The 27,534-nt window shown below is 47.1% G+C and overlaps 1 protein-coding gene across 3 annotated transcripts in view; it reads left to right on the top strand.

Annotated features, from left to right (window-relative positions):
• The window catches only part of LOC144499889 (uncharacterized), an 89,972-nt gene that overhangs the window by 22,429 nt on the left and 40,009 nt on the right, over positions 1-27,534 (top strand). For 2 of the 3 annotated variants that reach the window (XM_078222525.1, XM_078222523.1), the window contains exons 3-8: positions 8,415-8,474; positions 10,983-11,042; positions 12,137-12,196; positions 17,942-18,016; positions 21,225-21,326; positions 24,989-25,043. In XM_078222525.1, the coding sequence (XP_078078651.1) occupies positions 8,415-8,474; positions 10,983-11,042; positions 12,137-12,196; positions 17,942-18,016; positions 21,225-21,326; positions 24,989-25,029 (398 nt within the window). In that variant the 3' untranslated portion in view covers positions 25,030-25,043. The remainder of the gene's footprint in view (positions 1-8,414; positions 8,475-10,982; positions 11,043-12,136; positions 12,197-17,941; positions 18,017-21,224; positions 21,327-24,988; positions 25,044-27,534) is intronic. The other variant, XM_078222526.1, reaches the window with a different exon arrangement.

Below are 27,534 nucleotides of genomic sequence, written 5' to 3'. Positions count from 1 at the left end.
TTTGGAATCACGAGCTTTCGGAGGACTGCTCCTTCACTCAGGTGAACTCCAACCCCAGTCCAACACTGGCATCTCCACATCATGTTCCTCCGTTGACAGTAATTCCTCCAAATTCTGTCTCAAAAGCATCCAGTGCATTACTAGCCAGCAAAGATGTCCATCGTTTAAAGCCCTTTTCAAGAGGAAGAAGGAAGCGTATGTTAGGTTGAGAAAACAAGGTTCAGTTGGCTCGATGGAGGGTTACAAGTTAGCAAGAAATGAGCTGAAAAAGGGGCTTAGGAGAGCTAGGAGGGGGCATGAGAAGTCCTTGGCGGGTCGGATCAAGGAAAACCCCAAGGCTTTTTACTCTTATGTGAGGAATAAAAGAATGACCAGGGTGAGGCTGGGGCCGGTCAAGGACGGCAGTGGGAATTTGTGCATGGAGTCAGAAGAGATAGGAGAGGTGATGAATGAATACTTTTCTTCGGTGTTCACCAAGGAGAGGGGCCATGTTTTTGAGGAAGAGATGGTGTCACAGGCTGATAGGCTGGAGGAAGTAGATGTTTGGAGGGAAGATGTACTAGCAATTTTGAATAAAGTGAAAGTCGATAAGTCCCTGGGCCTGATGAAATATATCCAAGGATTCTTTGGGAGGCAAGGGATGAGATAGCAGAGCCTTTGGCATTGATCTTTGCATCCTCACTGTCCACGGGGGTGGTGCCAGAGGACTGGAGAGTGGCGAATGTGGTTCCTCTGTTTAAGAAAGGGAATAGAAATGACCCTGGTAATTATAGACCAGTGAGTCTTACTTCGGTGGTCGGTAAGTTGATGGAAAAGGTCCTTAGGGATAGGATTTACGACCATTTAGAAAGATGCAGCTTAATCCGGGATAGTCAGCACGGATTTGTGAAGGGCAAGTCTTGCCTCACAAATTTGATAGGATTTTTTGAGGAGGTAACTAAGTGTGTAGATGAAGGTAGTGCAGTTGATGTCATATACATGGATTTTAGTAAGGCGTTTGATAAAGTCCCCCACGGTCGGCTTATGAAGAAAGTAAGGATATGTGGGATAGAGGGAAGTTTGGCCGATTGGATACGTAACTGGCTATCTAACAGAAGACAGAGGGTGGTGGTGGATGGAACATTTTCGGACTGGAAACCGGTTACCAGCGGAGTGCCACAGGGATCAGTGCTTGGTCCTCTTCTATTTGTCATTTTTATAAATGATTTGGAGGAGGGGGCTGAAGGGTGGATCAGTAAATTTGCTGATGACACCAAGATTGGTGGAGAAGCGGATGAGGTGGAGGGCTGTTGTAGGCTGCAAAGAGATATAGACAGGATGCAGAGCTGGGCTGAAAAATGGCAAATGGAGTTTAACCCTGACAAATGCGAGGTGATTCATTTTGGTAGGACAAATTTAAATGTGGATTACAGGGTCAAAGGTAGGGTTCTGAAGAATGTGGAGGAACAGAGAGATCTTGGGGTTCATATCCATAGATCTCTGAAGGTGGCCACTCAAGTGGATAGAGCCGTGAAGAAGGCCTATAGTGTGTTGGCGTTCATTAACAGGGGGTTTGAGTTTAAGAGCCGTGGGGTTATGCTGCAACTGTAGAGGACCTTGGTGAGACCACATTTGGAATATTGTGTGCAGTTCTGGTCACCTCACTACAAGAAGGATGTGGAGACACTGGAAAGAGTGCAAAGAAGATTTACCGGGATGCTGCCTGGTTTGGAGGGTAGGTCTTATGAGGAAAGGTTGAGGGAACTTGGGCTTTTCTCTTTGGAGCAGAGGAGGTTGAGAGGAGACTTGATAGAGGTTTATAAGATGATGAAGGGGATAGATAGAGTGAACGTTCAAAGACTATTTCCTTGGTTGAATGGAGCGGTAACTCGGGGGCATAACTATAGGGTTCATGGTGGGAGATATAGGAAGGATGTCCGAGGTAGGTTTTTTACTCAGAGAGTGGTTGGGGTGTGGAATGGACTGCCTGCAGGGATAGTGGAGTCAGAAACTTTAGGAACATTTAAGAAGCTATTGGATAGTCGCATGGTGTACTTCGGGATGATAGGGAGTGGGATAGCTTGATCTGGGTTTCAGACAAAGCTCGGCACAACATTGTGGGCCGAAGGGCCTGTTCTGTGCTGTACTGTTCTATGTTCTATGTTAAACTTAATCACCTTAAATTGTTAATACCTCATCTCAGACCATGGGGGAGAGGGGGCGGGGAGGGTCTCTGGCCTCCCTACGGCATGTTTCCCGCGGTGGGAGGTGGTGCACGTTTGCAGGTGGAGGAATCTTCTGGTCCCGCTGCTGTCAATGGAGTTTCCCATTGATTGCACCCTGCACTGAGAAAGCGATAAAGAAAAGATAGGTTATGAAGCTAGGCTAGCTCTAAATATAAAAAATGATAGTAAAAGCTTTTACAAATATATAAAAAGGAATAGAGTGGCAAGAGTGAATGTTGGACCCTTGGAGGATGAGAGGGGGGATTTAATAGTGGGAAATGAGGAAATGGCTGAAACTTTAAATAAGTTTTTTGTGTCGGTCTTCACGGTGGAAGACACAAATAGTTTACCGAATATAATTGGTGGGAGGAGAGGTACTCAATACAATTAATGTTACCAGGGAGGCAGTGCTTGGTAGACTAATGGGACTGAAGGTGGACAAGTCCCCGGGCCCGGATGGAATGCATCCCAGGGTACTGAAAGAAATGTCAGAGGTAATAGCAGATGCGTTAGTGGTTATTTATCAAAATTCGTTGGATTCTGGGGTAGTGCCGGCGGATTGGAAAACGGCTAATGTTACGCCGCTGTTTAAAAAAGGAAATAGACAAAAGGCGGGTAACTACAGGCCGGTTAGCTTAACGTCTGTAGTTGGGAAAATGCTGGAATCCATCATTAAAGAAGAAATAGTAGGCCATCTGGATAAGAATGGTTCGATTAAGCAGACGCAGCATGGATTCATGAGGGGAAAGTTGTGCTTGACGAACTTGTTGGATTTTTATGCAGATGTGACTAGTGCGGTTGATGGAGGGGAACCGGTGGATGTGGTGTTTTTGGATTTCCAAAAGGCATTTGATAAGGTGCCTCACAAAAGGTTGCTGAAGAAGATTGGGTCAAACGGAGTTGGAGGTAGGGTGCTAGCGTGGATTGGGGATTGGCTATCCGACAGGAAGCAGAGTTTCGGAATAAATGGATGCTTTTCTGGTTGGCGGATGGTAACTAGTGGCGTGCCGCAGGGATCGTTACTGGGGCCTCAACTATTTCCCATTTATATAGACGATCTGGAGGAGGGGACTGAGTGTAGGGTAACAAAGTTTGCAGACGACACAAAGATAAGTGGAAAAGTGAATCGTGTGGAGGGCGTAGAAGATCTGCAGAGAGATTTGGACAGGCTGAGTGAGTGGGCAAGGATCTGGCAGATGGAGTATAACGTTAACAAATGCGAGGTTATTCACTTTGGAAGAAATAATAGCAAATTGTATTATTATTTAAATGGAAAGAAATTACAACATGCTGCTGTGCAGAGGGACCTGGGGGTCCTTGTGCATGAGACGCAAAAACCCAGTCTGCAGGTGCAACAGGTGATCAAGAAGGCAAATGGGATGTTGGCCTATATCGCAAGGGGGATAGAATATAAAAGCAGAGATGTCTTGCTGCATCTGTACAGGGCATTGGTGAGGCTGCAGCTGGAATACTGTGTGCAGTATTGGTCCCCTTATTTGCGGAAGGATATATTGGCCTTGGATGGAGTGCAGAGAAAGTTCACCAGGTTGATACCAGAGATGAGGGGTGTTGATTATGAGGAGAGACTGAGCAGATTGGGTTTGTATTCGTTGGAATTTAGAAGGCTGAGGGGGGATCTTACAGAGACCTATAAGATAATGAAGGGGCTGGATAGGGTAGAAGTGGAGAGATTCTTTCCACTTAGAAAGGAAACTCGAACTAGAGGGCACAGCCTCAAAATAAAGGGGGGTCAGTTTAGGACAGAGTTGAGGAGGAACTTCTTCTCTCAGAGGGTGGTGAATCTCTGGAATTCTCTGCCCACTGAAGTGGTGGAGGCTACCTCGTTGAATATGTTTAAATCACGGATAGATGGATTCCTGATCGGCAAGGGAATTTGGGGTTATAGGGATCAGGCGGGTAAGTGGAACTGATCCACTTCAGATCAGCCATGATCTTATTGAATGGCGGGGCAGGCCCGAGGGGCTAGATGGCCTACTCCTGCTCCTATTTCTTATGTTCTTATACACTGCCGGGAAAGTCGCGGAAGGCTCTGCTGTCGATGGGTGTGAACAGCGGAGAATCCTTGCCCATGACTATGAAATTTCCTAGTTGGTGAATTCAATTGTTTTAATTGGAGCTTGACTACCTACATGCATCATCTCTTGAAAGGACAATGGGCAGGATTCTCTGGCCGTCCACGCTGGCAGGATTCTCCGGTCCCACTGCAGTGAACCGAGATTTGGCTGAGCGCCAACTTCCTCATCCTGGCTCGCAGCGCTGGCAGGGCATGAACAACCAGAGAATCCTAGCCAATGCTTCTTTTGCAGTGTCTTGTTATCTGACTTTGCACAATTGTCTATTGTCCATTTGGTCATGGGCTTCGCTGAACAACACATCTGATTGATGCTCATCCAATGCAGTCACATCAAAATAGTGTTTAAATTTCTGAAGTCTTAACTGCAGCTTTAAGATTGCAATTTGATTTAATTACTATTTCTTCGATTATAATTGTGGTACACTATTTGGTCATCAGCTATTCCTGGCTGGTTCCTAATTATATAATAAATGTTAATTGATACATGTGAGTGGTTATAAAGTCCAGAATACAAAATGGCTTTTTATCTCCGTATTAGCACAAAATGGCATCTTGACCTTGTTAAGCTCACAAGAAATTAATATAAACATGGTTGAGTTGCACTAAAATCTGCTGTAATGACTTCAATCAGGCCATTGAGGTTGACCTATTGGAATATGAACTGCCTGATTAAGGAGTCAATTGATGGGCCAATCAGGGAGTCTTTTCATTGTATTTAACCGGGCGTGTCAGTTCCTCTGGCACTCCTCAAGGTCGACTGTTGACTGACAGCACTCTGTGCACTGTTGTTGGAATTGTAAATAAAGGGATTTTGGTGAAGGGATTTCTGCCTCTGAAGACTTATTACATCTGACACCCAGGCTTCCTTACAATGTGCTTTATCACATCAGAGCAATTCCTCACACCCCACTCCTTTGGAAATCCTGCCATTCAGTAAAATTACCTATTATCATGTTGCTGTCATTCATTGGGTCAGACACGGAAAGCCCCACTCCTTACTTCAGAGGTCTGTGCATTTCAAATTGGCTAACATCGCCAGTGGCTCTTTGGTGTCATTTTGACATGTCATAGTCACGGCATGTTGTGTGCAACCACTGGCATGTGTTGTGCTTATAAGCAAGTTTGGCTGCAGACCATTTTACAGCTTGTGGCACAGTTCTTTCACAGTCTCCCTGCTGAAGCAGGCCCTTGCTTCTCTGAATAGACACAAGTTTATTTATCTCGGTAAGTAAATGTTTGGCTGTGGGATACTCAGCAGCGGCTACACAGCTCCTATGCTGTTGCATGACTTGCTTTCGCATAAAAAGATTATGAGGGGTATGGACAGGGTGAGCAGGGAGCAGCTGTTCCCCTTGGTTGAGGGGTTAATCCTGAGGGGGGCAGAATTTAGGGTAAGGGGCAAGGGATTTGAGAAAAACTTTCTCACACAGAGGGTGGTGGGAATCTGGAATGCATTGCCTGGGAAGGGAAACCTTACAACCTTTAAAGAGTATTTGGATGACCACTTGAAGTATCTTTTTAAAAAAAATTATTAGTCACAAGTAAGGCTTACATTAACACTGCAGTGAAGTTACTGTGAAATTCCTCTAGTCGCCACACTCGGGCGCCTGTTCGGGTCAATACAGCCGCAGTCAGACTGTGGGAGGAAACCGGAGCACCCAGAGGAAACCCACGCAGACACGGGGAGAACATACAAACTCCACATAGACAGTGACCCAAATCAGGAATCGAACCCGGGTCCCTGGCGCTGTGAGGCAACAGTGCTAACCATTATGCCACTATGCTGCCCCTATTATATCATATCATCTGTCGTATCAGAGCATTTAAGGATGTGCTGGAAAATGGGACTAGCCTGTCTTTAGTGGTAGTTATTGCTGGTGCAGAGTCGATGGGCCGAAGGGCCTTTTCTATTCCATATGACTCTCTGGCATGTCCCATCGGCTTCCTCCTTCCTTCCTTCAAAAAAGCACATTGATGGGATTCTCACGGGAAACAAATTCTGGCATTATCATGACAACTAGGGATGGGGAGGGAGGGGGGGTGGTTCCGGCGAGGTGTACTGTGTGGGGGAAGGGGGAAGGGGAGGGGGGGGAGAGAGGCGGAGGAGGCAATGGGGAGATGGTGATGGGGGCAGGGAGAAAACAACTGGGTGGCACTGGCCACTAGCACTCAGAGTGACGGCAGCAACATATGAATCAATAACAGTTGTTGAAAAATGTATAGACCATAGAACAGTACAGCACAGAACAGGCCCTTCGGCCCACGATGTTGTGCCGAGTTTTATCTGAAACCAAGATCAAGCTATCTCACTCCCTATCATCCTGGTGTGCTCCATGTGCCTATCCAATAACCGCTTAAATGTTCCTAAAGTGTTGGACTCCACTATCACCGCAGGCAGTCCATTCCACACCCCAATATCCATGGCTGATTATCCCTTTTTCTACAGTCCTTCCTTATCACTGGTATATACTTTTGCTGGGCACTGTGAAAGATCGCTTTGAAAGTCCTCCACTGTTCCTCAATTGTCCCACCATAAAGTTTTTGCTCCCAGTCCACCTTAGCCAACTCCTCCCTCATCCCTTTGTAGTCTCCTTTGTTGAAGCACAAGACACTGGTATCAAAATATTTTTCAAAGGATTCGCTTGCATAACTCCAAATAGATTTTATATCATCTCCAGCAGCCCTGGACGGTGATTGTATATGGTTGGGCAGATGATTCAGCAATAAAAGTAACAAACATTAGGGAAATTGTGTTGATGTCAAAATAACGACATTGGGATAATATAAACACATCGAACCGAAACTCTCGGTTGAAGTCGTTTCCTGCACCCGTTCATGTTCAACAGATGGGAAATGTGGATCACATTCTAAGGTGGCACAGTGGTTGGCACTACTGCCTCACAGCGCCAGGGACCCAGGTTCAAATCCGGCCTCGGGTCACTGTATGCGCGGAGTCTGCACGTTCTCCCCCGTGCCTGCGAGGGTTTCTCCGGGTGCTCCGGTTTCCTCCCAGTTCAAAGATGTATGGGTCAGGTTGATTGGCCATGTTAAATTGCCCCTCAGCATCAGAGGGATTAGCCAGGTAATCTGTGGGGATAAAGCCTGGGTGGGATTGTTTTTGGTGCAGACCTGATGGGCCGAATGGCCTCCTCCTGCACTGTTGGGGTACCCCGAGGCGAGAGGCTACTTGTTGTTGGCCGAATGAGTTCCAGTGGCTGGCTGCTGATGCTAACTTTTTAAAATATTTTATCATGGGACATGGGCATTTATTGCCCATCTCTAATTGCCCTTGAGAAGGTGGTGGTGAGCTGCCGCCTTAAATCGCTGCAGCCCCATGTGGTGTAGCTACACCCACAATGCTGTTAGGGAGGGAGTCCCAGGACTTTGACTCAGTGACAGTGAAGAAACGACGATATATTTCCAAGTCAGGATGTTGTGTGGCTTGGAGGGGAACTCTCAGCTGGTGGGGTTGCATCCTTGTCCTTCCAGGCGGTAGAGGTTTGGGCAGTGCTGCCTCAGGAACCTTGATGCGTTGCTGCAGTGCGACTTGTAGACGGTACACACAGCTGCCAGTGTGTGCGAGTGGTGAAGGCCATCAAGCAAAAGCTGAACACAGTCCAGGAAACCCACATCACTTGGGGAATGTCAGAATCCTGGTGTGGGAAGTAGCGCTGGATCCCCATGGTGACCATCGATCAGCTGTAATATCATCCCATTGGAGTATTCACTGCTGATTTATTGATTTATATTGCTGCTGCCACTCTGCATTTTTGTGACAATTGGCACATGGGTCATTTCTCTCTGCACCAATCCCCTGCCCACTAGTGGAGATGATAGTGGTGGATGGGATAGCCTGACTGGCTTATGGTTTGGCCATCGGGTTCTTGTGGATGAATTTATGAAACCAAGGGCAAGCCTCCTTCACAGGTTCAAACACCACGCTCGCCCCAAAACCGAAAAATCCCACCCGAGGTCACCGGACCTTTGCATGGTTTGGCCCTTGCCCACTACGATTCCCGTAGCGGTTGGAATGGGAAAATTATCTAACATTACCATTGTGCTACTGGGTAATGAAGTCAATAAGTTACATAAACTGTAACCACTCTATTTTCCAGATGACATTGATGGGTTTGACCTCAATGACGCTCTCGGAGAAGATTCTGCTAAACCCCGCAGTAAGTATCGATGAGGACTGTTTTTATAGAAAGATTTGGTTGGAAGTAGGCAGTGGCTAATACGCAGATTTTTGAAGTGGTTTTGTGTTCAAACATATCAATATGTTTTTTACGATAAGTTAATTTTGAAGCACTGTGGCTTTTATGGAAAAGTATTTCCTAAATTGATGAGGAGGCAACTGAAATGTTTGACAGAGATTTTATTCAGAAATGTTCATGTGTGCTGACCCTGTTATAGAGTCATAGAGGTTTACAGCATGGAAACAGGCCCTTCGGCCCAACTTGTCCATTTATTTTGCCCTTTTATTTTAAACCCCTAAACTAATCCCAATTGCCTGCATTTGGCCCATATCCCTCTAAACTCATCTTACCCATGTAACTGGCTAAATGCTTTTTAAAAGACAAAATTGTACCCGCCTCTACTACTACCTCTGGGAGCTTGTTCCAGACACTCACCCACCCTCTGTGTGAAACAATTGCCCCTCTGGACACTTTTGTATCTCTCCCTTTCACCATAAACCTATGCCCTCTAGTTTTAGACTCCCCTACCTTTGGGAAAAGATATTGACTATCTAGCTGATCTGTGCCCCTCATTATTTTATATTATTTTATATTGTTGAAGTTTTACCTTTTGATTTAATTTAATTTGATTTATTATTGTCACATGTATTAGTATACAGTGAAAAGTATTGTTTCTTGCACGCTGTACAGACAAAGCATATTGTTCATAGAGAAGGAAATGAGAGAGTGCAGGATGCAGTGTTACAGTCATAGCTAGGGTGTAGAGAAAGATCAATTGAGTGCAAGGTAGGTCCATTCAAAAGTCTGATGGCAGCAGGGAAGAAGTTGTTCTTGAGTCAGTTGGTACATGACCTCAGACTTTTGTATCTTTTTCCCGACGGAAGAAGGTGGAAGAGAGAATGTCCGGGGTGCGCGGGGTCCATAATTATGCTGGCTGCTTTGCCGAGGCAGGCGGAAGTGTAAACAGAGTCAATGGATGGGAGGCTGGTTTGCGTGATGGATTGGGCTATATTCACGACCCTTTGTAGTTTCTTGCGGTCTTAGGCAGAGCAGGAGCCATACCAAGCTGTGATACAACCAGAAAGAATGCTTTCTATGGTGCATCTGTAAAGGTTGGTGAGAGTCGCAGCTGACATGCCAAATTTCCTTAGTCTGATGAGAAAGTGGAGGTGTTGATGGGCTTTCTTAACCATATTATCTGCATGGACGGGCCAGGACAGCCGGGGTGCGTGGGGTCCTTTATTACGCTTGCTGCTTTTCCAAAGGCAGTGAGAAGTGTAGACAGAGTCAATGAATGGGAGGCTGGTTTGAGTGATGGACTGGGCTTCATTCACGACCCTTGTAGTTTCTTGCAGTCTTGGGCAGAGCAGGAGCCATACCAAACTGTGAAACAACAAAGAATGCTTTCGATGGTGCATCTGTAGAAGTTGGTGAGAGTGTTAAGCCAAGACGCGAAGCATACTGGGAACGCCTGTACACACGAACATATGAATTAGGAGTAGGCCATTCAGCCCCTTGAACCTGCTCCACCATTCAACTTCATTCGACTCCAGGAAGTGTAGTGGAGAACATGCCCTTGTCTGCATCAATGGGGACGAAGTAGAAATGGTTGAACGCTTCAAGTTTTTAGGTGTCCAGATCACCAACAACCTGTCCTGGTCCCCCCATGCTGACACTATAGTTAAGAAAGCCCATCAACACCTCCACTTTCTCAGAAGACTAAGGAAATTTGGCAAGTTAGTTATGACTCTCACCAACATTTATAGATGCACCATAGAAAGCATTCTTTCTGGTTGTATCACAGCTTGGTATGGCTCCTGCTTTGTCCAAGACTGCAAGAAACTATAAAGGGTCGTGAATGTTGCCCAATCCATCATGCAAATCAGCCTCCCATCCATTGACTGTGTATACACTCCTGCTGTCTTGGCCATGCAGCCAGCATAATTAAGGACCCCACGCATTACGGACATTCTCTCTTCCTCCACCTTCCATCGGAAAAAAGATACAAAAGTCTGAGGTCACGTACCAACCGACTGAAGAACAGCTTCTTCCCTGCTGCCGTCAGACTTTTGAATGGACTTACCTTTCATTAAGTTGATCTTTCTCTACACCCTAGCTATGATTGTAACACTGCATTCTGCACTCTCTCCTTTCCTTCTCTATGAACGGTATGCTTTGTATAGCACGCAAGAAACGATACTTTTCACTGTATACTAATACATGTGACAATATTAAATCAAATCAAATCAAACCAAGATCATGGCTGATCTGATTGTGGCCTCAACTCCGCTTTCTCACCTACACCAGACAGCGTTTGACTCCCTTGTTAGTCAAGAAGATACCAACCCTACCTTAAAGACATTCACTAACTCTGCCTCCACCTCTCTGGCTTACAGAGTCCCAAAGAACCAGGAGCCTCGGAGAGAAAAACAGATCCCTGCATCTCCATCTTAAATGGGAGTTACAATAACTGTATTTATCTTCCAGATGACAATGACGAGTTTGATCTCCGTGATGCTCTCCGAGATGATTCTGCTAAACCTCCCAGTAAGTATCGATGAGGACTGTTTTTATAGAAAGATTTGGTTGGAAGTAGGCAGTGGCTAATACGCAGATTTTTGAAGTGGTTTTGTGTTCAAGCATATCTAACATGTTTTGTACAATAAGTTAATTTTGAAGCACTGTGGCTTTTATGGAAAAGTATTTCCTAAATTGATGAGGCAATTGAAATGTTTGACAGAGATTTTATTCAGAAATGTTCATCGGTACTGACCCTGTTGTTGAAGTTTTACCTTTTGATTTGATTTATTATTGTCACATTTATTGGTGTACAGTGAAAAGTATTGTTTCTTGTGTGCTACACAGACAAAGCATACCGTTCATAGAGAAGGAAAGGAGAGAGTGTAGAATGCAGTGTTACAGTCATAGCAAGGGTGTAGAGAAAGATCAACTTAATGCAAGGTAGGTCCATTCAAAAGTCTGATGGCAGCAGGGAAGAAGCTGTTCTTGAGTTAGTTGGTACATGACCTCAGACTTTTGTATCTTTTTCCCAACGGAAGAAGGTGGAAGAGAGAATGTCCGGGGTGCGTGGGGGTCCTTAATTATGCTGGCTGCTTTGCCGAGGCAGTGGGTAGTGTAGACAGAGTCAATGGATGGAAGGCTGATTTGAGTGATGGACTGGGCTTCATTTCATGACCTTTTGTAGTTCTTTGCGGTCTTAGGCAGAGCAGAAGCCATACCAAGCTGTGATACAACCAGAAAGAATGCTTTCTATGGTGCATCTGTAGAAGTTGGTGAGAGTGTGAAGCCAGGACGGGAAGCATATTAAGAACGCCTGTACACACAAACCTATGAATTAGGAGTGGGAGTTGGCCATTTGGCCCCTTGAGCCTGCTCCACCATTCAACAAGATCATGGCTGATCCGATTGGGGCCTCGACTCCACTTTCTCACCTACACCAGACAGCGTTTGACGCCCTTGTTAGCCAAGAAGATACCAACCCAACCTTAAAGACATTCACTAACTCTGCCCCCAGCTCTCTGGCTTACAGAGTCCCAAAGAACCAGGAGCCTCGGAGAGAAAAACAGATCCCTGCATCTCCATCTTAAATGGGAGTTACAATAACTGTATTTATCTTCCAGATGACAATGACGAGTTTGATCTCCGTGATGCTCTCAGAGACGATTCCTCGAAACCCCGCAGTAAGTATTGATGAAGAATGTTTGTTTTTATAGAAAGATTTGGTTGCAAGTGGGTGATGTCCAATACTCAGATTTTTTGAAGTGGTTTTGTGTTCATTTTAAATTGTATATTCTAATTCTAGTCTGCCCCAAAATGGGAAACATCCTCTCTCTACATCCACTCATCAAGGCCCTCCTCCCCCCGAGATCTTGTCTGCTTCAATAAGATCACCTCTCAGTCTCTTAAACTCTAACGGAGTTAAATCAACCTTCCCATATAAGATTCAGCCCCCCCCCCCTCCCCCAGGACACAGTTAGGGATGGTGATGGCGGTGTCTGGGGCGTTATCTGTAAGATATAATTCTGTGAGTATGACTATGTCAGGCTGTTGCTTATCTAGTCTGTGAAACGGCTCTCCCAATTCTGGTACAAGCTCCCAGGTGTTGGTAAGGAGGACTTTACAAGGTCGACAGGGTTGGATGTGGCATTGTCATGCCCGGTACCCATGTCCATGACAGGTGGTCGATTTGGTTTCATTCTTTTTAGACTTCGTAGCAGTTTGATACACTGAAGTTAAAAGTTTATTTATTAGTGTCACAAGTTGGCTTACATTAACACCACAATGAAGTTACTGTGAAATCCCCTTGTCACCACATTCCGGCGCCTGTTCAGGTACACTCAGGGAGAATTTAGCATGGCCAATGCACCTAACCAGCACGTCTTTCAGACTGTGGGAAGGAACCAGAGCACCCGGAGGAAACCCACGCAGACAGTGACCCAAGCCAGGAATCGAACCCGGGTCCCTGGCGCTGTGAGGCAGCAGTGCTAATCACTATGTCACCATGCTTGGTCATTTTAGAGGATATTTGCAAATCAACCACATTGCTGTGGCTCTGGAGCCACATGTAGGCCAGGTAAGGATGGCAAATTCCCTTCCCTGGAGAACATTAGTGAACCAGATGAGTTTTTACCCCAATTGGACAATGGTTTTGTGGTCACCACTAGACTAGGTTTTGATTCCAGATTTAGTAATTGAATTTGAATTCTACCAGTTGCTGTTGGCGCCTGGAAGCAGCTGTTGTTTTCTTTTACCTGTGGGGTGGCGCAGTGGTTAGCACTGCTGTCTCACAGTGCCATGAACCCGGGTTCAAATCTGGCCTCAGGTGACTGTCTGTGTGGAGTTTGCACGTTCTCCCCGTGTCTGTGTGGGTTTCCTCCGGGTGCTCCGGTTTCCTCCCACAGTCCAAAGATTTGGAGGCTAGGTGGATTGGCCATGCTAAATTGCCCCTTAGTGTCCCAAGATGTGTAAAATAGATGGATTAGCCATGGTAAGTGTGTGGGGTTGCGGGGGATGGGGTGTGGGAAAGGGCCTGGGTAAGATACTCTTTATGTGGAGATGCCACCGTTGGACTGGGGTAAACACAGTAAGAAGTTTAACAACACCAGGTTAAAGTCCAACAGGTTTATTTGGTAGCAAAAGCCACACTTTGTCAGACTTGATGGGCTGAATGACCTCCTTCTGCACTGTGGGATTCTATTATCTTCTTTACTTTACGTTAGGATGGCAGCTTATCCCACCATCCACACCTCCTCTTCGGACACATTTTGTTTCTGTACTTGTACTATAACACTCACTTTGGTCTTGCACAATGAGACATTTTGCCATTGTCTCTCCCCCACCCTCCAAGCCTAAACAGATCTCTCCTTCAAACCTATGACACTTCTAACCTTTCCATGCTCATTTTCACAGTAACTTCATTGCAGTGTTAATGTAAGCCTACTTGTGACACTAATAAATAAACTTTAAGGATCACAGGCCCTGAGATGATATTTCCCTTTCTCCACAGATACTCTCCTACTTGATGACTTCATCTGCCATTTTATTGTAGATAAACACAGCAGTTATAGCTCCACAGTTGAGATCACTTAATCCAGGGTGGTCTTTGTGTTTTGGTTCAGGGAACATGGCTGGAATTCTCCGGCTGTTCACGCCCCACTGCCAGCGAAAACGGAGAATTTGGCGCTCAGCCAAATCTCTGTTCACTGCAGCCGGACCGGAGAATCCCAGCCTCAGGCGAGGTTGGAGAAGCCAGCCTGGGGCTTTACAAGTGTAGGCATTGAGAGAGGGATATATTAAAAGGTGTATTCAAATAGCATAAATCTTGCCTCTAATATCAAAGAACAAAGACCAAAGAAAATTGCAGCACAGGAACAGGCCCTTTGGCCCTCCAGGTCTGCACCGACCATGCTGCCCGACTTAACTAAAACCTTCCGGGGACCATATCCCTTTATTCCCATCCTATTCATGTATTTGTCAAGATACCCCTTAAATGTCACTATCGTATCTGCTTCCACTACCCCGGCAGCGAGTTCCAGACACCCACCACCTTCTGTGTCAAAAAACTAGCCTCGTACATCTCCTTTAAGCCTTGCCCCTCGCACCTTAAACCTCTGCCCCCTAGTAATTGACTCTTCCACCCTGGGAAAAAGCTTCTGACTATCCACTCTGTCCATGCCCCTCATAATCTTGTAGACTTCTGTCAGGTCGCCCCTCAACCTATGTCATTCCAGTGAGAACAAACCAAGTTTCTCCAACCTCTCCTCATAGCTAATGCCCTCCATACCAGGCAACATCCTGGTAAATCTTTTCTGTACCCCCTCCAAAGCCTCCAAATCCTTCTGGTAGTGTGGCGATCAGAATTGAATACTATATTCCAAATACGGCCTAACTAAGGCTCTATAAAGCTGCAATATGACTTGCCAATTTTTAAGCTCAATGACCCAGCCGATGAAGGCAAGTCTTCTTGACTACCTTCTCCACCTGCGCTGTCAATGACCTGTGTACCTGAACACCCAGATCCCTCTGTCTATCAATACTCTTAAGGGTTCTGCCATTTACTATATATTTCCCATCTGCATTAGACCTTCCAAAATGCATTACCTCACATTTGTCCAGATTAAACTCCATCTGTCTTCTCTCTGCCCAAGTTTCCAACTGACCTATATTCTGCTGTATCCTCATCCTCATCGCTATCCACAAATCACCAACCTTTGTGTCGTCTGCAAAGTTACTCACCAAATCAGTTACATTTTCCTCCAAATCATTTATGTATATTACAAACAGCAAAGGTCCCAGCACTGATCTCCAAGGAACGCCACTTGTCACAGCCCTCCATTCAGAAACACACTCTTCCACTGCTACCCTCTGTCTTCTATGACCGAGCCAGTTCTGTATCCACCTTGCCAGCTCACTTCTGATGCCATGCGACTTCACCTTCTGCACCAGTCTGCCATGAGGGACCTTGTCAAAGGCCTTGCTGAAGCCCATGTAGACAATATCCACTGCCCTACCCTCATCAATCATCTTCGTCACTTTCTCGAAAAAGTCGATCAAGTTAGTGAGACACAACCTCTCCTTCACAAAACTATGTCGCCCCTCACTAATACGTCCACTTATTTCCAAGCGGGAGTAAATCCTGTAAATCTCTGGCTGGGCCAGCATTTATTGCCCATCCCTAGTTGCCCTTGAGAAGGTGGTGGTGAGCTGCCTTCTTGAATCGCTGCAGTCCACGTGCTGTGGGTTGACCCACAATACCATTGGGAAGGGAATTCCAGGATTTTGACCCAGCGACTGCGAAGGAACAGCCGATATATTTCCAAGCCAGGACGGTGAGTGGCTTGGCGGGGAACTTGCAGGCAGTGGTGTTCCCATGTATCTGCTGCCCTTGTCCTTCCAGGTGGAGATGGTTGCGGGCATATGTTCTCATCAGCAGGGAAAGCAAAACAATGCTTTCTGTTCAATTCCCAAACTTACTTCAAAACAACTGGATGTTGAACAGGGAAAGGCTCATTCTAGTCATCGGGGAAGTGATGAGTCATTGTATGTCTTTGATTTTATTCATCCACAGGATGTGGGTGTTGCTGGAAAATCAGCAATTATTGTCAATGCCAGTCGCCCTTGAGAAGATGGGCACAGGGGAGGGGTGGGGTGTGTGTGCTACAACCGATTCGCTTCCGAGGCCATTTCAGATCGGGCAGTTTAAGATCATTCGGTCTGGAGTCACTTGTAGGCCAGACCGGGTACAGACAGCAGATTTCCTTCCCTAAAGGACATCGGTGAACCAGACAGGTCTTTAGGACCATCTGCTACTTTCATGGACACCAATGTTGAACCTTGTTCTTTATTCAATCAATTGACGTGAATTAAATTTCTGAATGGAGAGCTGTGACAAGTGGTGTTCCTCAGGGATCAGTGCTGGAACATTCGCTGTTTGTAATATATATAAATGATTTGGAGGAAAATGTAACTGATTTGGTTAGTAACTTTGCTGTGGTGGGATTATGAGCTCAGATCTCCCGATATTGGCCCAGGCGCTGGATTATTAATGCAATAGTTTAACTGCTAAACCACTGTACCTTAAACACTGGTCTGAAACTCTATGGGTGGGATTTTCCCGCCGCGCTTGCCTCAAGACCGTAAAATCCCACTGAGGTCAACGGACCTTTGCATGGTGCGCCTCCTGTCCGCTACGATTCCCGTGGCGGGCTGGACGGAAAGATTCTGGTCCAAGTTTGAGAAGAAATATAGGCCGCGATTCTCCCATCGCGACCCGCAACTTTTCTGGCGGGTCGCGGTGGGAGAAGAGCATCGCCGGCCTTGTTCCGGGATTTACGCATGCGCCGGGAATGCATGTGCATCTCCCAGAGCCGGCAAACAGCCGCTGGTCAGACCACGCTGGAAACCGGCAGGAAGGCAGGTAAGTCATTTGAACCTGTTTTAAATGTGTTTTCAATGTAATTATTGGGAACTATCAGGTCCCGATTGAATCTCCCACTCCACCAGGAGTACTTCATTCTGGCGGAGTTCAGACTAGCTCCCCACGTTCGCAGAACTAGCAGGAGACCCCGCCAGAATGAAGGAGGAGGCAATTGGAGCCCTCCAGGGGTCAGGTGGTGGGGGCTGGTGGCCCTTGGGTATGGGCACTCTAGGAGTGCCAATCTGTGCCCCATGGCACTGCCCGAGGGGCAATGTGCCCATGCCCAGGGGGCACCTGGGTACTGCCCACTGGGCATCGAGTGGGGCTTATGTGGGCGGGACCTGGGGGTGATTGGTGGGAGTGAGGGGGTCCCGTTGCCATCTGCAGACAGGATCAGTCTGGGATGGAGGGAGGGCAGCGATTGGGGGGGGTTGGGTGTGGTGGTCTGCAGGTGGGAGCCTGCCTCTGGGGGGAGGGGAGGGGGGTCTGACCCCAGGGGGGCCAGCATGGGGTGGAGGGTGACTGCCGGGGTGAGGGGGGTGGGGGGATTGCACTACTGAGAGGGGGTGGACTGGACATTGAGGTGCTCCAGGGTGGGGGGGTGGGGATCAGGGCTAGTCCTGGAATTGCTGTGGGGGCCGAGGGGTGGGGGGGGGGCTGGAGGGGCAGCACTGCGGGGGTCCGGGCTGGCCAGCGATTGAGCTGACCAGCAAACGGAGAGACTAACAGATTGGGGCCACTGCGCACGTGCAGAGTTCCAGAACTGTCAGACCCCGGCGCGAATAGACCACCACCCCTCCCGGGTTTTTAATGAGGTTCACGACTGGGACCTCTGCAGTGCACAGAGTACGGAGATTCGGGGTGAGAAGCTGAACTGGCAAAACAGTCGGGAGCTGGAACAGTCTTTCCGCCAAATCAGCACTTCTGGGAGAATTGCGGCCATATTTTCAGTAGAAACCCGAAATAGCTCCCGGTGTTGTTCTAATTTGTGTTTCCTTCACTCTGGCAGCTGGCACATTTGATGATTCTGACCTTCAACATGTTGTGAACAGTGATTATAAACCTGAAAAGACAAATTCTAAAGGTAACCCTTTATTTCAGCCCTTACTGTATATCCTCATGGTTGCAAAGGTGCCAAGCAATATGTCATAACATGTTACTGAACAAATAGTAATGACGGGATTTATTCTAATTTAAAATACACCCATAATGCGGTTCATTAGGTTGAGAACGCCACTCCCAAGAACCATAAATGCAACCATAATTCAAGTTAAAAAGTTAACTTTTATTTATTCGTGTCACAAGTCGGCTTACATTCACACTGCGATGAAGTTTCTGTGAAAATCCCCTAGTCGCCACATTCCGGCGCCTGTTCAGATACACTGAGGGAGAATTTAGCATGGCCAATTCACCTACCCTGCACATCTTTTGAAGTGTGGGAGGAAACTGGAGCACCTGGAGGAAACCCACGCGGACACGGGGAGAACGTGCAGAGTCCACACAGACAGTGACCTAAGCCGGAAATCAAACCCGGGTGAAACTCTATGGGGGGGGGGGTGCGATCTTACTGTCTTGTCCGACGTCTGACGAGTCGATCGGGGAAGGGGGGTGGGGGGGGGGGAATGTCTGGAGTGTTGATCAGGATGGCGGGATGGGGGGGGGGCGGGGGGGGGGGTAGGGGGGGCGGTTTGCGGGGAGTGACAGATCTCCCAGTGCATTCTGTACACTTGTACACATTGCACAGGGAGATGGGGGTAACTGCACACTGGCACAGCTAGCGTTCATCAGCCGGCTTAATGGTGAGAATAGGCCCTGCCCACCTACCTTGCTGGTGAAAATCACATCCTGGCCATGCGGTTGCGTCTGGGGGTTTGCCCAAAAAATGGGGGCGATTCTTTCCCATTTTCACGCTCATTTGGCATTTAGAATTTTTTTGGTAACACCACCCCCTATCAGTAATATAAGCTACACGCTCAATCCTAGTTGTTCCTTAAGTAATTAAACGTGGTTGCATTTCTGGTTCTTGGGAATGGCGTTCACAATGAAGAGCGACAGAATTAGTGTGTGATAATGCTGACTGGTGGCAGCCAATCAAGCCTGAAGCTGAATGGGAAAGATTGAGAATGTAGTTGTCCCGAGATTTAGAAAAAAAAGAAAATATTGGTAATTCATGAGACTGCTGAGCGAATGGATGAATGTTTGATTTGTGGCCATATCACTTCCTGAAAACCCAGCTGGAAGGAATCATAGAATCTCAATGAAGAAGAGGCCATTCAGCCCATCGAGTCTGCACTGACTCTCTGAGAGAGATTCTTATCCTGGCCCTCTTCCCCCGCCCTGACCCCGTAACTCCACACATTGATCGCACTAATCTATCCAACCTACACATTTCTAGACACAATTTGACTTGATTTGATTTATTATTGTCACATGTATTAGTATGATGTGGAGATGCCGGCATTGGACTGGGGTAAACACCGTAAGAAGTCTCACAACACCAGGTTAAAGCCCAACAGGTTTATTTGGTAGCAAAAGCCACTTTTGGTAGCAAAAGTGGCTTTTGCTACAAAATAAACCTGTTGAACTTTAACCTGGTGTTGTGAGACTTCTTACATGTATTAGTATACAGTGAAAAGTATAGTTTCTTGTGCGCTATACAGACAAAGCGTACATAGAGAAGGAAAGGAGATGGTGCAGAATGTAGTGTTGCAGTCATAGCTAGGAAGTAGAGAAAGATCAACTTAATGCAAGGTAGGTCCATTCAAAGGTCTGATGGCAGCAGGGAAGAAGCTGTTCTAGAGTCGGTTGGTATGTGATCTCAGACTTTTGTATCTTTTTCCCGACGGAAGAAGGTGGAAGAGAGATTGTCCGGGGTGCGCGAGGTCCTTGATTATGCTGGCTGCTTTTCCAAGGCAGCAGGAAGTGTAGACAGAGTCAATGGATGGGACTGAGTGCACAGGACCAGTGTGGTACTGAGGGAGTGCTGCACTCAAGATGCCTCATTCTTTGGTTGAGGTGTTAAACTGAGGCCCTGCCTACCTTCTCTGGTGGTTGTAAAAGATCCCACGGCACACATTCAAAGAAGGGCAAGGGCATATTCCCCAGTGCCCTGATCAATATTAATTCCTCAACAGATCACATTAAAAACAGATGAACAAATGAATAGGATATTTCCAAAAAGACATTCTGCCTCCTATCTAGCTGAGCAAAGTTGTGTATAATTTTCAGTGCCAGGTATGTAGGCCGTCCAACAATTGGCTGATTCAAACCAACAAGCATTTGGTTGTTCATAATTGGCAGAGTGTAGACTGTATTGAGCCTGTGTTTGCAAAATCCAAAACAGAACATAGAAACATAGAAAAACTACAGCACAAACAGGCCCTTCGGCCCACAAGTTGTGCCGAACTCTTAGGTGTGATTTGGCGACTGGGCAGCACTTAATGAACAGTCCTGAGTACTCGAATAGCTGCACTGGTAATCCATTTAAGATCATCAGTTGTGCACGTAACATGGCTCATTTCTGCGTTCTAAAAATGATGTATGTTCATACACAGCCACCTATTCTCTGCATACAAGAGGAATGCTGGCAGGGTGGCACAGTGGTTAGCACTGCTGCTTCACAGCTCCAGGAACCCGGGTTTGATTCCAGCCTTGGGTGACAGTGCGGAGTCTGCACCTTCTCCCTGTGTCTGCGCGGATTTCTTCCGGGTGCTCTGGTTTCCTCCCACAGTCCAAAGATGTGCAGTTTAGGGGGATTGGCCATGATGAATTGCCCTTTAGAGTCCCAAGATCTGTAGGTTAGGGGATTAGCCAGGTAAATGTGTGGGGTTACAGGAATGGGGTGGAGGGAGGTTGACCTGGGTGGGATGGTCCAAAAATTGATGCAGAGTCGATGGGCTGAATGGCCTCCTTCTGCACTGTAAGGATTCTATAATTCTACGAATATGATCAAGCCTTGCACATTTTTTTGAATCATCTGGGATCTTGAGGAGCCTATCGTTCCCCGTCTCTCTCTCTCTCTCTCCAGGACAGTGCCTTGGCCAATTGAAGCCAACTTGCCAACCAGTCGGCACCCCTTTTCTCCAGTACTCTAAATTGTTTGAAATTTGGCATTCCTGAGTTTGTCCAGCTAAGTGCAAGACAAGAGGCTTAGGCAACATGCCTCCCTCTTTTCAGCAATAGACACAAACAATACACTCATTATCTCACGTCGGGATGTCAGTTTGCAGTCGTGTCAATATGGAGCAGCTGAAACAACATGATCACAATGGGTATCTTAAAAATCTTTTCAGGTCAGGACCCTCCCACCGTGATTGACCTCATCAGTGACCTGGTGATGTCTTTGATAGGTGGGACATCAGAACAAGTGAAGAAGGTGTGCTTCAGTTTGCTGGGTAAGTGATTGCTGCCCTGTGTGTGCCACGTTGTCGAACAAGACTGTTGCTGGTTGGAGACATTTCCCTCCTGCTTCTTCAACCTGTGGCTGGTCATTACATTTGTTGCTGTGTGACTGAATATCTCACAGGTGGAGTTACTGGTTGGGGGTTAACTAATCCCTGGGAAAGGTTTTGAGGGAGAGAAGAATCGGAGGCCTAACCCTACCACCCCCGGCCCCCCACCCACACACCCCCCCCCCCCCCCCCCCCCCCTCAACTTTCTTTATGAAGCTTCTTGGCAAGGTTTTCATGTTAAACTTAAAGTTTATTCATTAGTCACAAGTAGGTTTACATTAACACTGCAATGAAGTTACTGTGAAATTCCCCTAGTTGCCACACTCCTGCGCCTGTTCGGGTCAATGCACCCAACCAGCACATCTTTCAGACTGAGAGAGGAAACCGGAGCACCCGGAGGAAACGCACACAGACACGGGGAGAACGTGCAGACTCCACACAGACAGTGACCCGAGCCGGGAATCAAACCCGGGTCCCTGGCGCTGTGAGGCAGCAATGCTAACCACTGTACCACCGTGCCACCCTGTTATTGTCCAGGTCGCCCAGGTCAGTTATTGGAGACTAAAAATACATTGGGTTAAATTTTCCAGTCCCACCCACCGCGGGAAGCATTGCGGGCAGGATGGAAAATTTGACGAACAATTTAAAGGTTGTTTGACCTCGGGCGGGAATTTCCTGTCTCTGGGTGGGTGTGACTGAAAAATCCCACCCATTGTAACTCTGAAACATTGGGCAGAATTTTCTCATCCCCCCGCCACGGGAATCATAGCGGGGGGGGGGGGGGGGGGGGGGGGGGTGCAGGGGGACCATGGGAAGGTCCATTTACCTCGGGCAGGATTTTCCTGTCTTGGGGGGGCGAGCGTGGCCGGAAAATCCCGCCCACTCTGTCTGATTCCTCCTCACGCTGGCACATTTCAGTGTACATTGGTTTCATTACAGAGCAGCTCTTAACTGGACAGGAGGAAATCATTTTACATGTGATTTGTGGGCAGTCTACAAAATCCTGAGATGAATTGTTGTCCCCAGAGCCTGGGCATGAACAACAGCTTATGTTCGTACAGCTCCTTTTAACAACTTAACTCTTCTGGGAAGTGCCAAGGGATGTTTGATTGGCTAAAATTCAAGATTGCCCATCTTTTGGGGACCGTGCATTCGCAAAAACCCAGCAGGCGGACCATGCTCCTCTCCCAGAATCCCCAAGACTTCCTTCAATTAATTTGGATGGATGGGAGATCCATCGGGCTCTATTTCTGACATCAAATCCACCCGGCTAAATTTTCCCATCTCCCCATCAATTTGATAGCCAGGTAATGAAGGTGAAAACTAATGCCGCTGTGTCCTTCCTTAATAAAGGCAACTATAATTCCCTATGATTACAGAAGAGTGTAAAAAATGTATACTTTTACTAGAATGATAAAGCTCAGAAGGAGGCCACTCAGCCCATCATGCCTGTGCCAGCTCTTTCGTGGAGCTATCCATTTGCATTCTCTTGGTGAGTCATACAGTACAGAAGAGGCCCTTCGGCCCATTGAGTCCGCACCGACACATTAGAAACACCTAAACTCCCACGTAGTTCCATCTGCCAGCACTTGTTATGTCGTGCCAAGTACTCATCCAGGTACTATTTAAAGGATGTGAGGCGTCCCGCCTCCACCACCCTCCCAGGCAGCACATTCCAGACCATCACCACCCTCTGGGTGGAAAATGTTTTCCTCACATCCTCCCTAAACCTCCTGCCCCTCACCTTGAACCTATGTCCCCTTGAGACTGACCCTTCAACTAAGGGGAACAGCTGTTCCTTGTCCACTCTGTCCATGTCCCTCATAATCTTGTACACCTCGATCAGGCTGCCCCTCAGTCTTCTCTGCTCCAACAAATGTGGAGATGCCGGCGTTGGACTGGGGTAAACACAGTAAGAAGCCTCACAACACCAGGTTAAAGTTCAACAGGTTTATTTGGTAGATCAAGCCTCTAGCTTTCGGAGCGCTGCCCCCTCATCAGGTGAGTGGGAGTTCTGTTCACAAAAACAACCCAAGCCTACGCAGCCTCTCAGCATAACTTAAATGTTCCATTCTAGGCAGCATCCTGGTGAATCTCCTCTGCACCCCCTCCAATGCAACCACATCCTTCCAATAATGAGGTGACCAGAACTGCACACAGTACTCTAGCTGTGGCCTCACCAAAGTTCTATATAGCTCCAACATGACTTCCCTGCTTTTGTTGTTGTAATGCTCTTATAAAGCCACTTGGGTCTTTTGAATATGTTAAAGCCTCTATATAAATGTGCATGTCATTAATACAGAAGGATTAGCACGTGTTCAGGACTGATTTTAAAAAGGATCTCTTCCAAGTATTTAACACATGGTGGAATATTCCGGCTGTTCACGCCGGCGGGATTCTTCGGTCCCGCTACAGTAAATGGAGATTTGGCTGAGCGCCAAATTCTCTGTGCTTGCTTTAGAAAGCTTTTTCCCAGGGTGGAAGAGTCAATTACTAGGGTACGTAGGTTTAGGGTGTGAGGGGCAAGGTTTAAAGGAGATGTACGAGGCAAGTTTTTTACACAGAGGGTGGTGGCTGCTTGGAACTCGCTGCCGGGGGAGGTAGTGGAAGCGGATACGATAGTGAGTTTTAAAGGGCATCTGGACAAATACATGAATAGGATGGGAATAGAGGGATACGGTCCCCAGAAGGGTAGGGGGTTTTAGTTCAGGCGGGCAGCAAGGTCGGTGCAGGCTTGGAGGGCCGAAGGGCTTGTTCCTCTGCTGTAATGTTCTTTGTTCTTTGCTTGCGTCGGCAGTGAGGCATAAACGATCAGTAAGATCACCCAGGTGCTACAAAATAATGGGAACAGCTTTTCATTATTCTAAATATCATGATTGTTTTGTCCTTGAAGCTACTGTATGTCTTCAACCTGAAAACAAACGTGGTCTAAAGGATATCTTAGAATCTTAGAAATCTTAGAAACCCTACAGCACAGAAAGAGGCCATTCGGCCCATCGAGTCTGCACCGACCACAATCCCACCCAAGCCCTACCACCATATCCCTACATATTTACCCACTACTCCCTCTAACCTACGGACACTAAGGGCAATTTTAGCATGGCCAATCAACCTAACCCGCACATCTTTGGACTGTGGGAGGAAACCGGAGCACCCGGAGGAAACCCACGCAGACACGAGGAGAATGTGCAAACTCCACACAGACAGTGACCCGAGCCGGGAATCGAACCCAGGTCCCTGGAGCTGTGAAGCAGCAGTGCTAACCACTGTGCTACCGTGCCGCCCTAACTTATGGGATATGCTAAACAAGGGCAAATATAATTCCTATGATTACAGAAGAGTGTAAAAAAAAACTTTTACTCGAATCATAGCATGATAAAGCTCAGAAGGAGCCCACTCAGCCCATCATGCCTGTGCCGGCTCTTTCATGGAGCTATCCAATTGCATTCTCTCAGTAAGTTGTTGTACATGGAGCCGCTATGAAGGAGGTCGGGGTCATCTTTGCTAGAACTGGATCCGACCCTCTTATTTCAATGAATGGTCTGCAGAAGGTAAAAGCAGGAATGCATTGACTTCTCATTAATTTATTCTCTTTTTATCATCAGAAATGTTCACTGAGCAGTACACTAACGCAAAGGAACAATGAGAGGATGCACAACGGTACGTATAGAGTCACAAATATAACAACGTTTCTCCATCAGAAACACTTTTGGTTCAAACACTTTATATCTCATTTTGATTCATCCCAAAATCCTTTTTTTTTGTGTGTAAAAACACAAAATGCTGGAAACACTCATCGGGTTCGCACAGGGTGGCACAGTGCTGCCTCACAGCACCAGGGACCCGGGTTCAATTCCCGGCTTGGATGATTCTCGGTGTGTAGTTTGCACATTCTCCCCGTGTCTGCATGGGTTTCCTCCGGGTGCTCCGGTTTCCTCCCACAGTCTGAAAGACATGCTGGTTAAGTGCATTGGCCACGCTAAATTCTCCCTCAGTGTATCCGAACAGGCGCCGGAGTGTGGCAGCAGGGGGATTTTCACAGTAACTTCATTGCAGTGTTATTGTAAGCCTACTTATGACACTAATCGATACACTGAAAAAGGCCAGCTAGCATCGATGCAGAGTGAAAGAGAGAGAACCTTCCAGGTCAATGATATTTCATCATCGATGGAAAATGCGAGAGAGGAACAGCTTTTTAAGCAATTGTAGTAAAAGAACTAAAGAGTAAGTTTTTTTTATTCTTTCATGGGACGTGGACATCGCTGGCTGGGCCAGCATTTGTTGTCCATCCCTAATTGTCCTTGAACTGAGCAGCTTGCTAGGCCACTGCAGGCGGCAGTGAAGAGTCAACTGTTCTCGACCTTTTATTTCTTTATTGTTTTTCTTTATTTTTCTTGCCCCCTATTTTATCCCCCTTTCCTTACATTTTCTCTCCATTTGCTTCCCCTTTCCCCCTTTTTTAATCAATTTGACCTCTCTCCCACCCATCGCCCCCCCCTCCCCCCCACATCTACATCTGTCACAGCTTACCCTCTGATTTCAGCTTCTCTGCTGTTTGGCCATTCACACCTATTCTCTCTATGGGCTGCCATTAGCAGCCTTTCCCCTGGTTTCTATGGCTATGACTGATCTTTCATTCCTTCATCCGACAGTATAAATATCTCCCACTTTCTATGCCTTTCAGCTTTGACAAAGTGTCACCTGGACTCGAAACGTCAGCTCTTTTCTCTCCTTACAGATGCTGCCAGACCTGCTGAGATTTTCCAGCATTTTCTCTTTTGGTTTAAGAGTAACCCCATTGCTGTAGGTTTGGAATGTCACCCAGACTGGGTAAGGGCAGCAAATGTCCTTCCCCAATCAGGGGCATGAGTGAACCAGATGGGTTTTACAGCACTTGGTGGTGATAGAAATAGGCACCATCGCTGAGACAATCTTTATATTCCAGATTTATCAGCTGCTGTGGTGGTTGGATTTGAACCCTTGCCCCCAGCTGCCTAGGCTTGTGGATCGCTTGCCCAGTGACATTACTCCTCCCCCATTATCTCTCAGCATTGCTGGGGCAAGAGACAACTGCAAGACATGGAAATGTGAGCTGGTGATGGTGGAGGGTGTGAATGTTTATTGTGGTGGATAAGGTTCGAATCAGACAAGCTGCTTCGTCCTGAACGGTGTCAAACTTCTCGAGTGTTGATGGAGCTGCACTTATCTAGGGAGGTGGAGAATATTCCATCACTCCCCTTATGGACAGGCTTTGGGTAGTCAGGTGGTGAGTTATCCAGCATCTTATCTTCTCTTGTGTTTGCAGCATTTATATAACTGCTGCATTTATAAGTTTCTGGTCAATTGCAATCTGGAAGATATTGATGGTGGAAGATTCATAGAATCAATTCAGTGCAGAAGGAGGCCATTTGGCCCATCAAGACTGCACTAACAATAATCACACCCAGGCCCTATCTCTGTAACCCCACAGATTTACCTTGCTGATACTAAGGGGCAATTTAGCATGACCAATCCACCTATCCTGCTCATCTTTGGAGTGTGGGAGGAAACCGGAGCACCCGGAGGAAACCCATGCAGACACGGGGAGAACGTGCAAACTCTGCATAGTCACCCAAGGCTGGAATTGAACCTGAGTCCCTGGCACTTTTGAGATGCAGTGTGGCACTGTGCTGCCGTGCCACCCATGGTGACAGCGCGGCACTCCCTCGGCGCCTCTGACAGCGCGGCACTCCCTCGGCGCCTCTGACAGCGCGGCACTCCCTCGGCGCCTCTGACAGCGCGGCACTCCCTTAGTACTGCCAACTGATTCTGGCATTAGGGAATGAGTGGCAGGCCAGGCATTTACAGGAAGTGTTTGTTTGAACTGTAAATACCTACTGAGTGGACCAGCATTGGCCCCGCTCCCTGAAAACTCTGTGACAACCCTGGCAAATTCTGGAAGACCAATCCTGTCCATGCATCCATGAAAACCCACAACCAGGACCATCAGAGCGGGAACTCTCGCTGGTATTTCCCCCCCTTCCCACCAAGCCCAACTGTGATCAATCAATGGCAATTCAGAAAGCTCCCATTCACTGCCAATTCAACCAAGACCAGAGTTAGAGAGTACAACATGTCAGAGTCATAGAGTCATAGAGGTTTACAGCATGGA

This window comes from Mustelus asterias, chromosome 10 (genome assembly GCF_964213995.1).
Source record: "Mustelus asterias chromosome 10, sMusAst1.hap1.1, whole genome shotgun sequence".
Taxonomy (NCBI): domain Eukaryota; kingdom Metazoa; phylum Chordata; class Chondrichthyes; order Carcharhiniformes; family Triakidae; genus Mustelus; species Mustelus asterias.
Note: the sequence above shows the minus strand (reverse complement) of the source record. Positions and strands in the feature narration are given on the sequence as shown.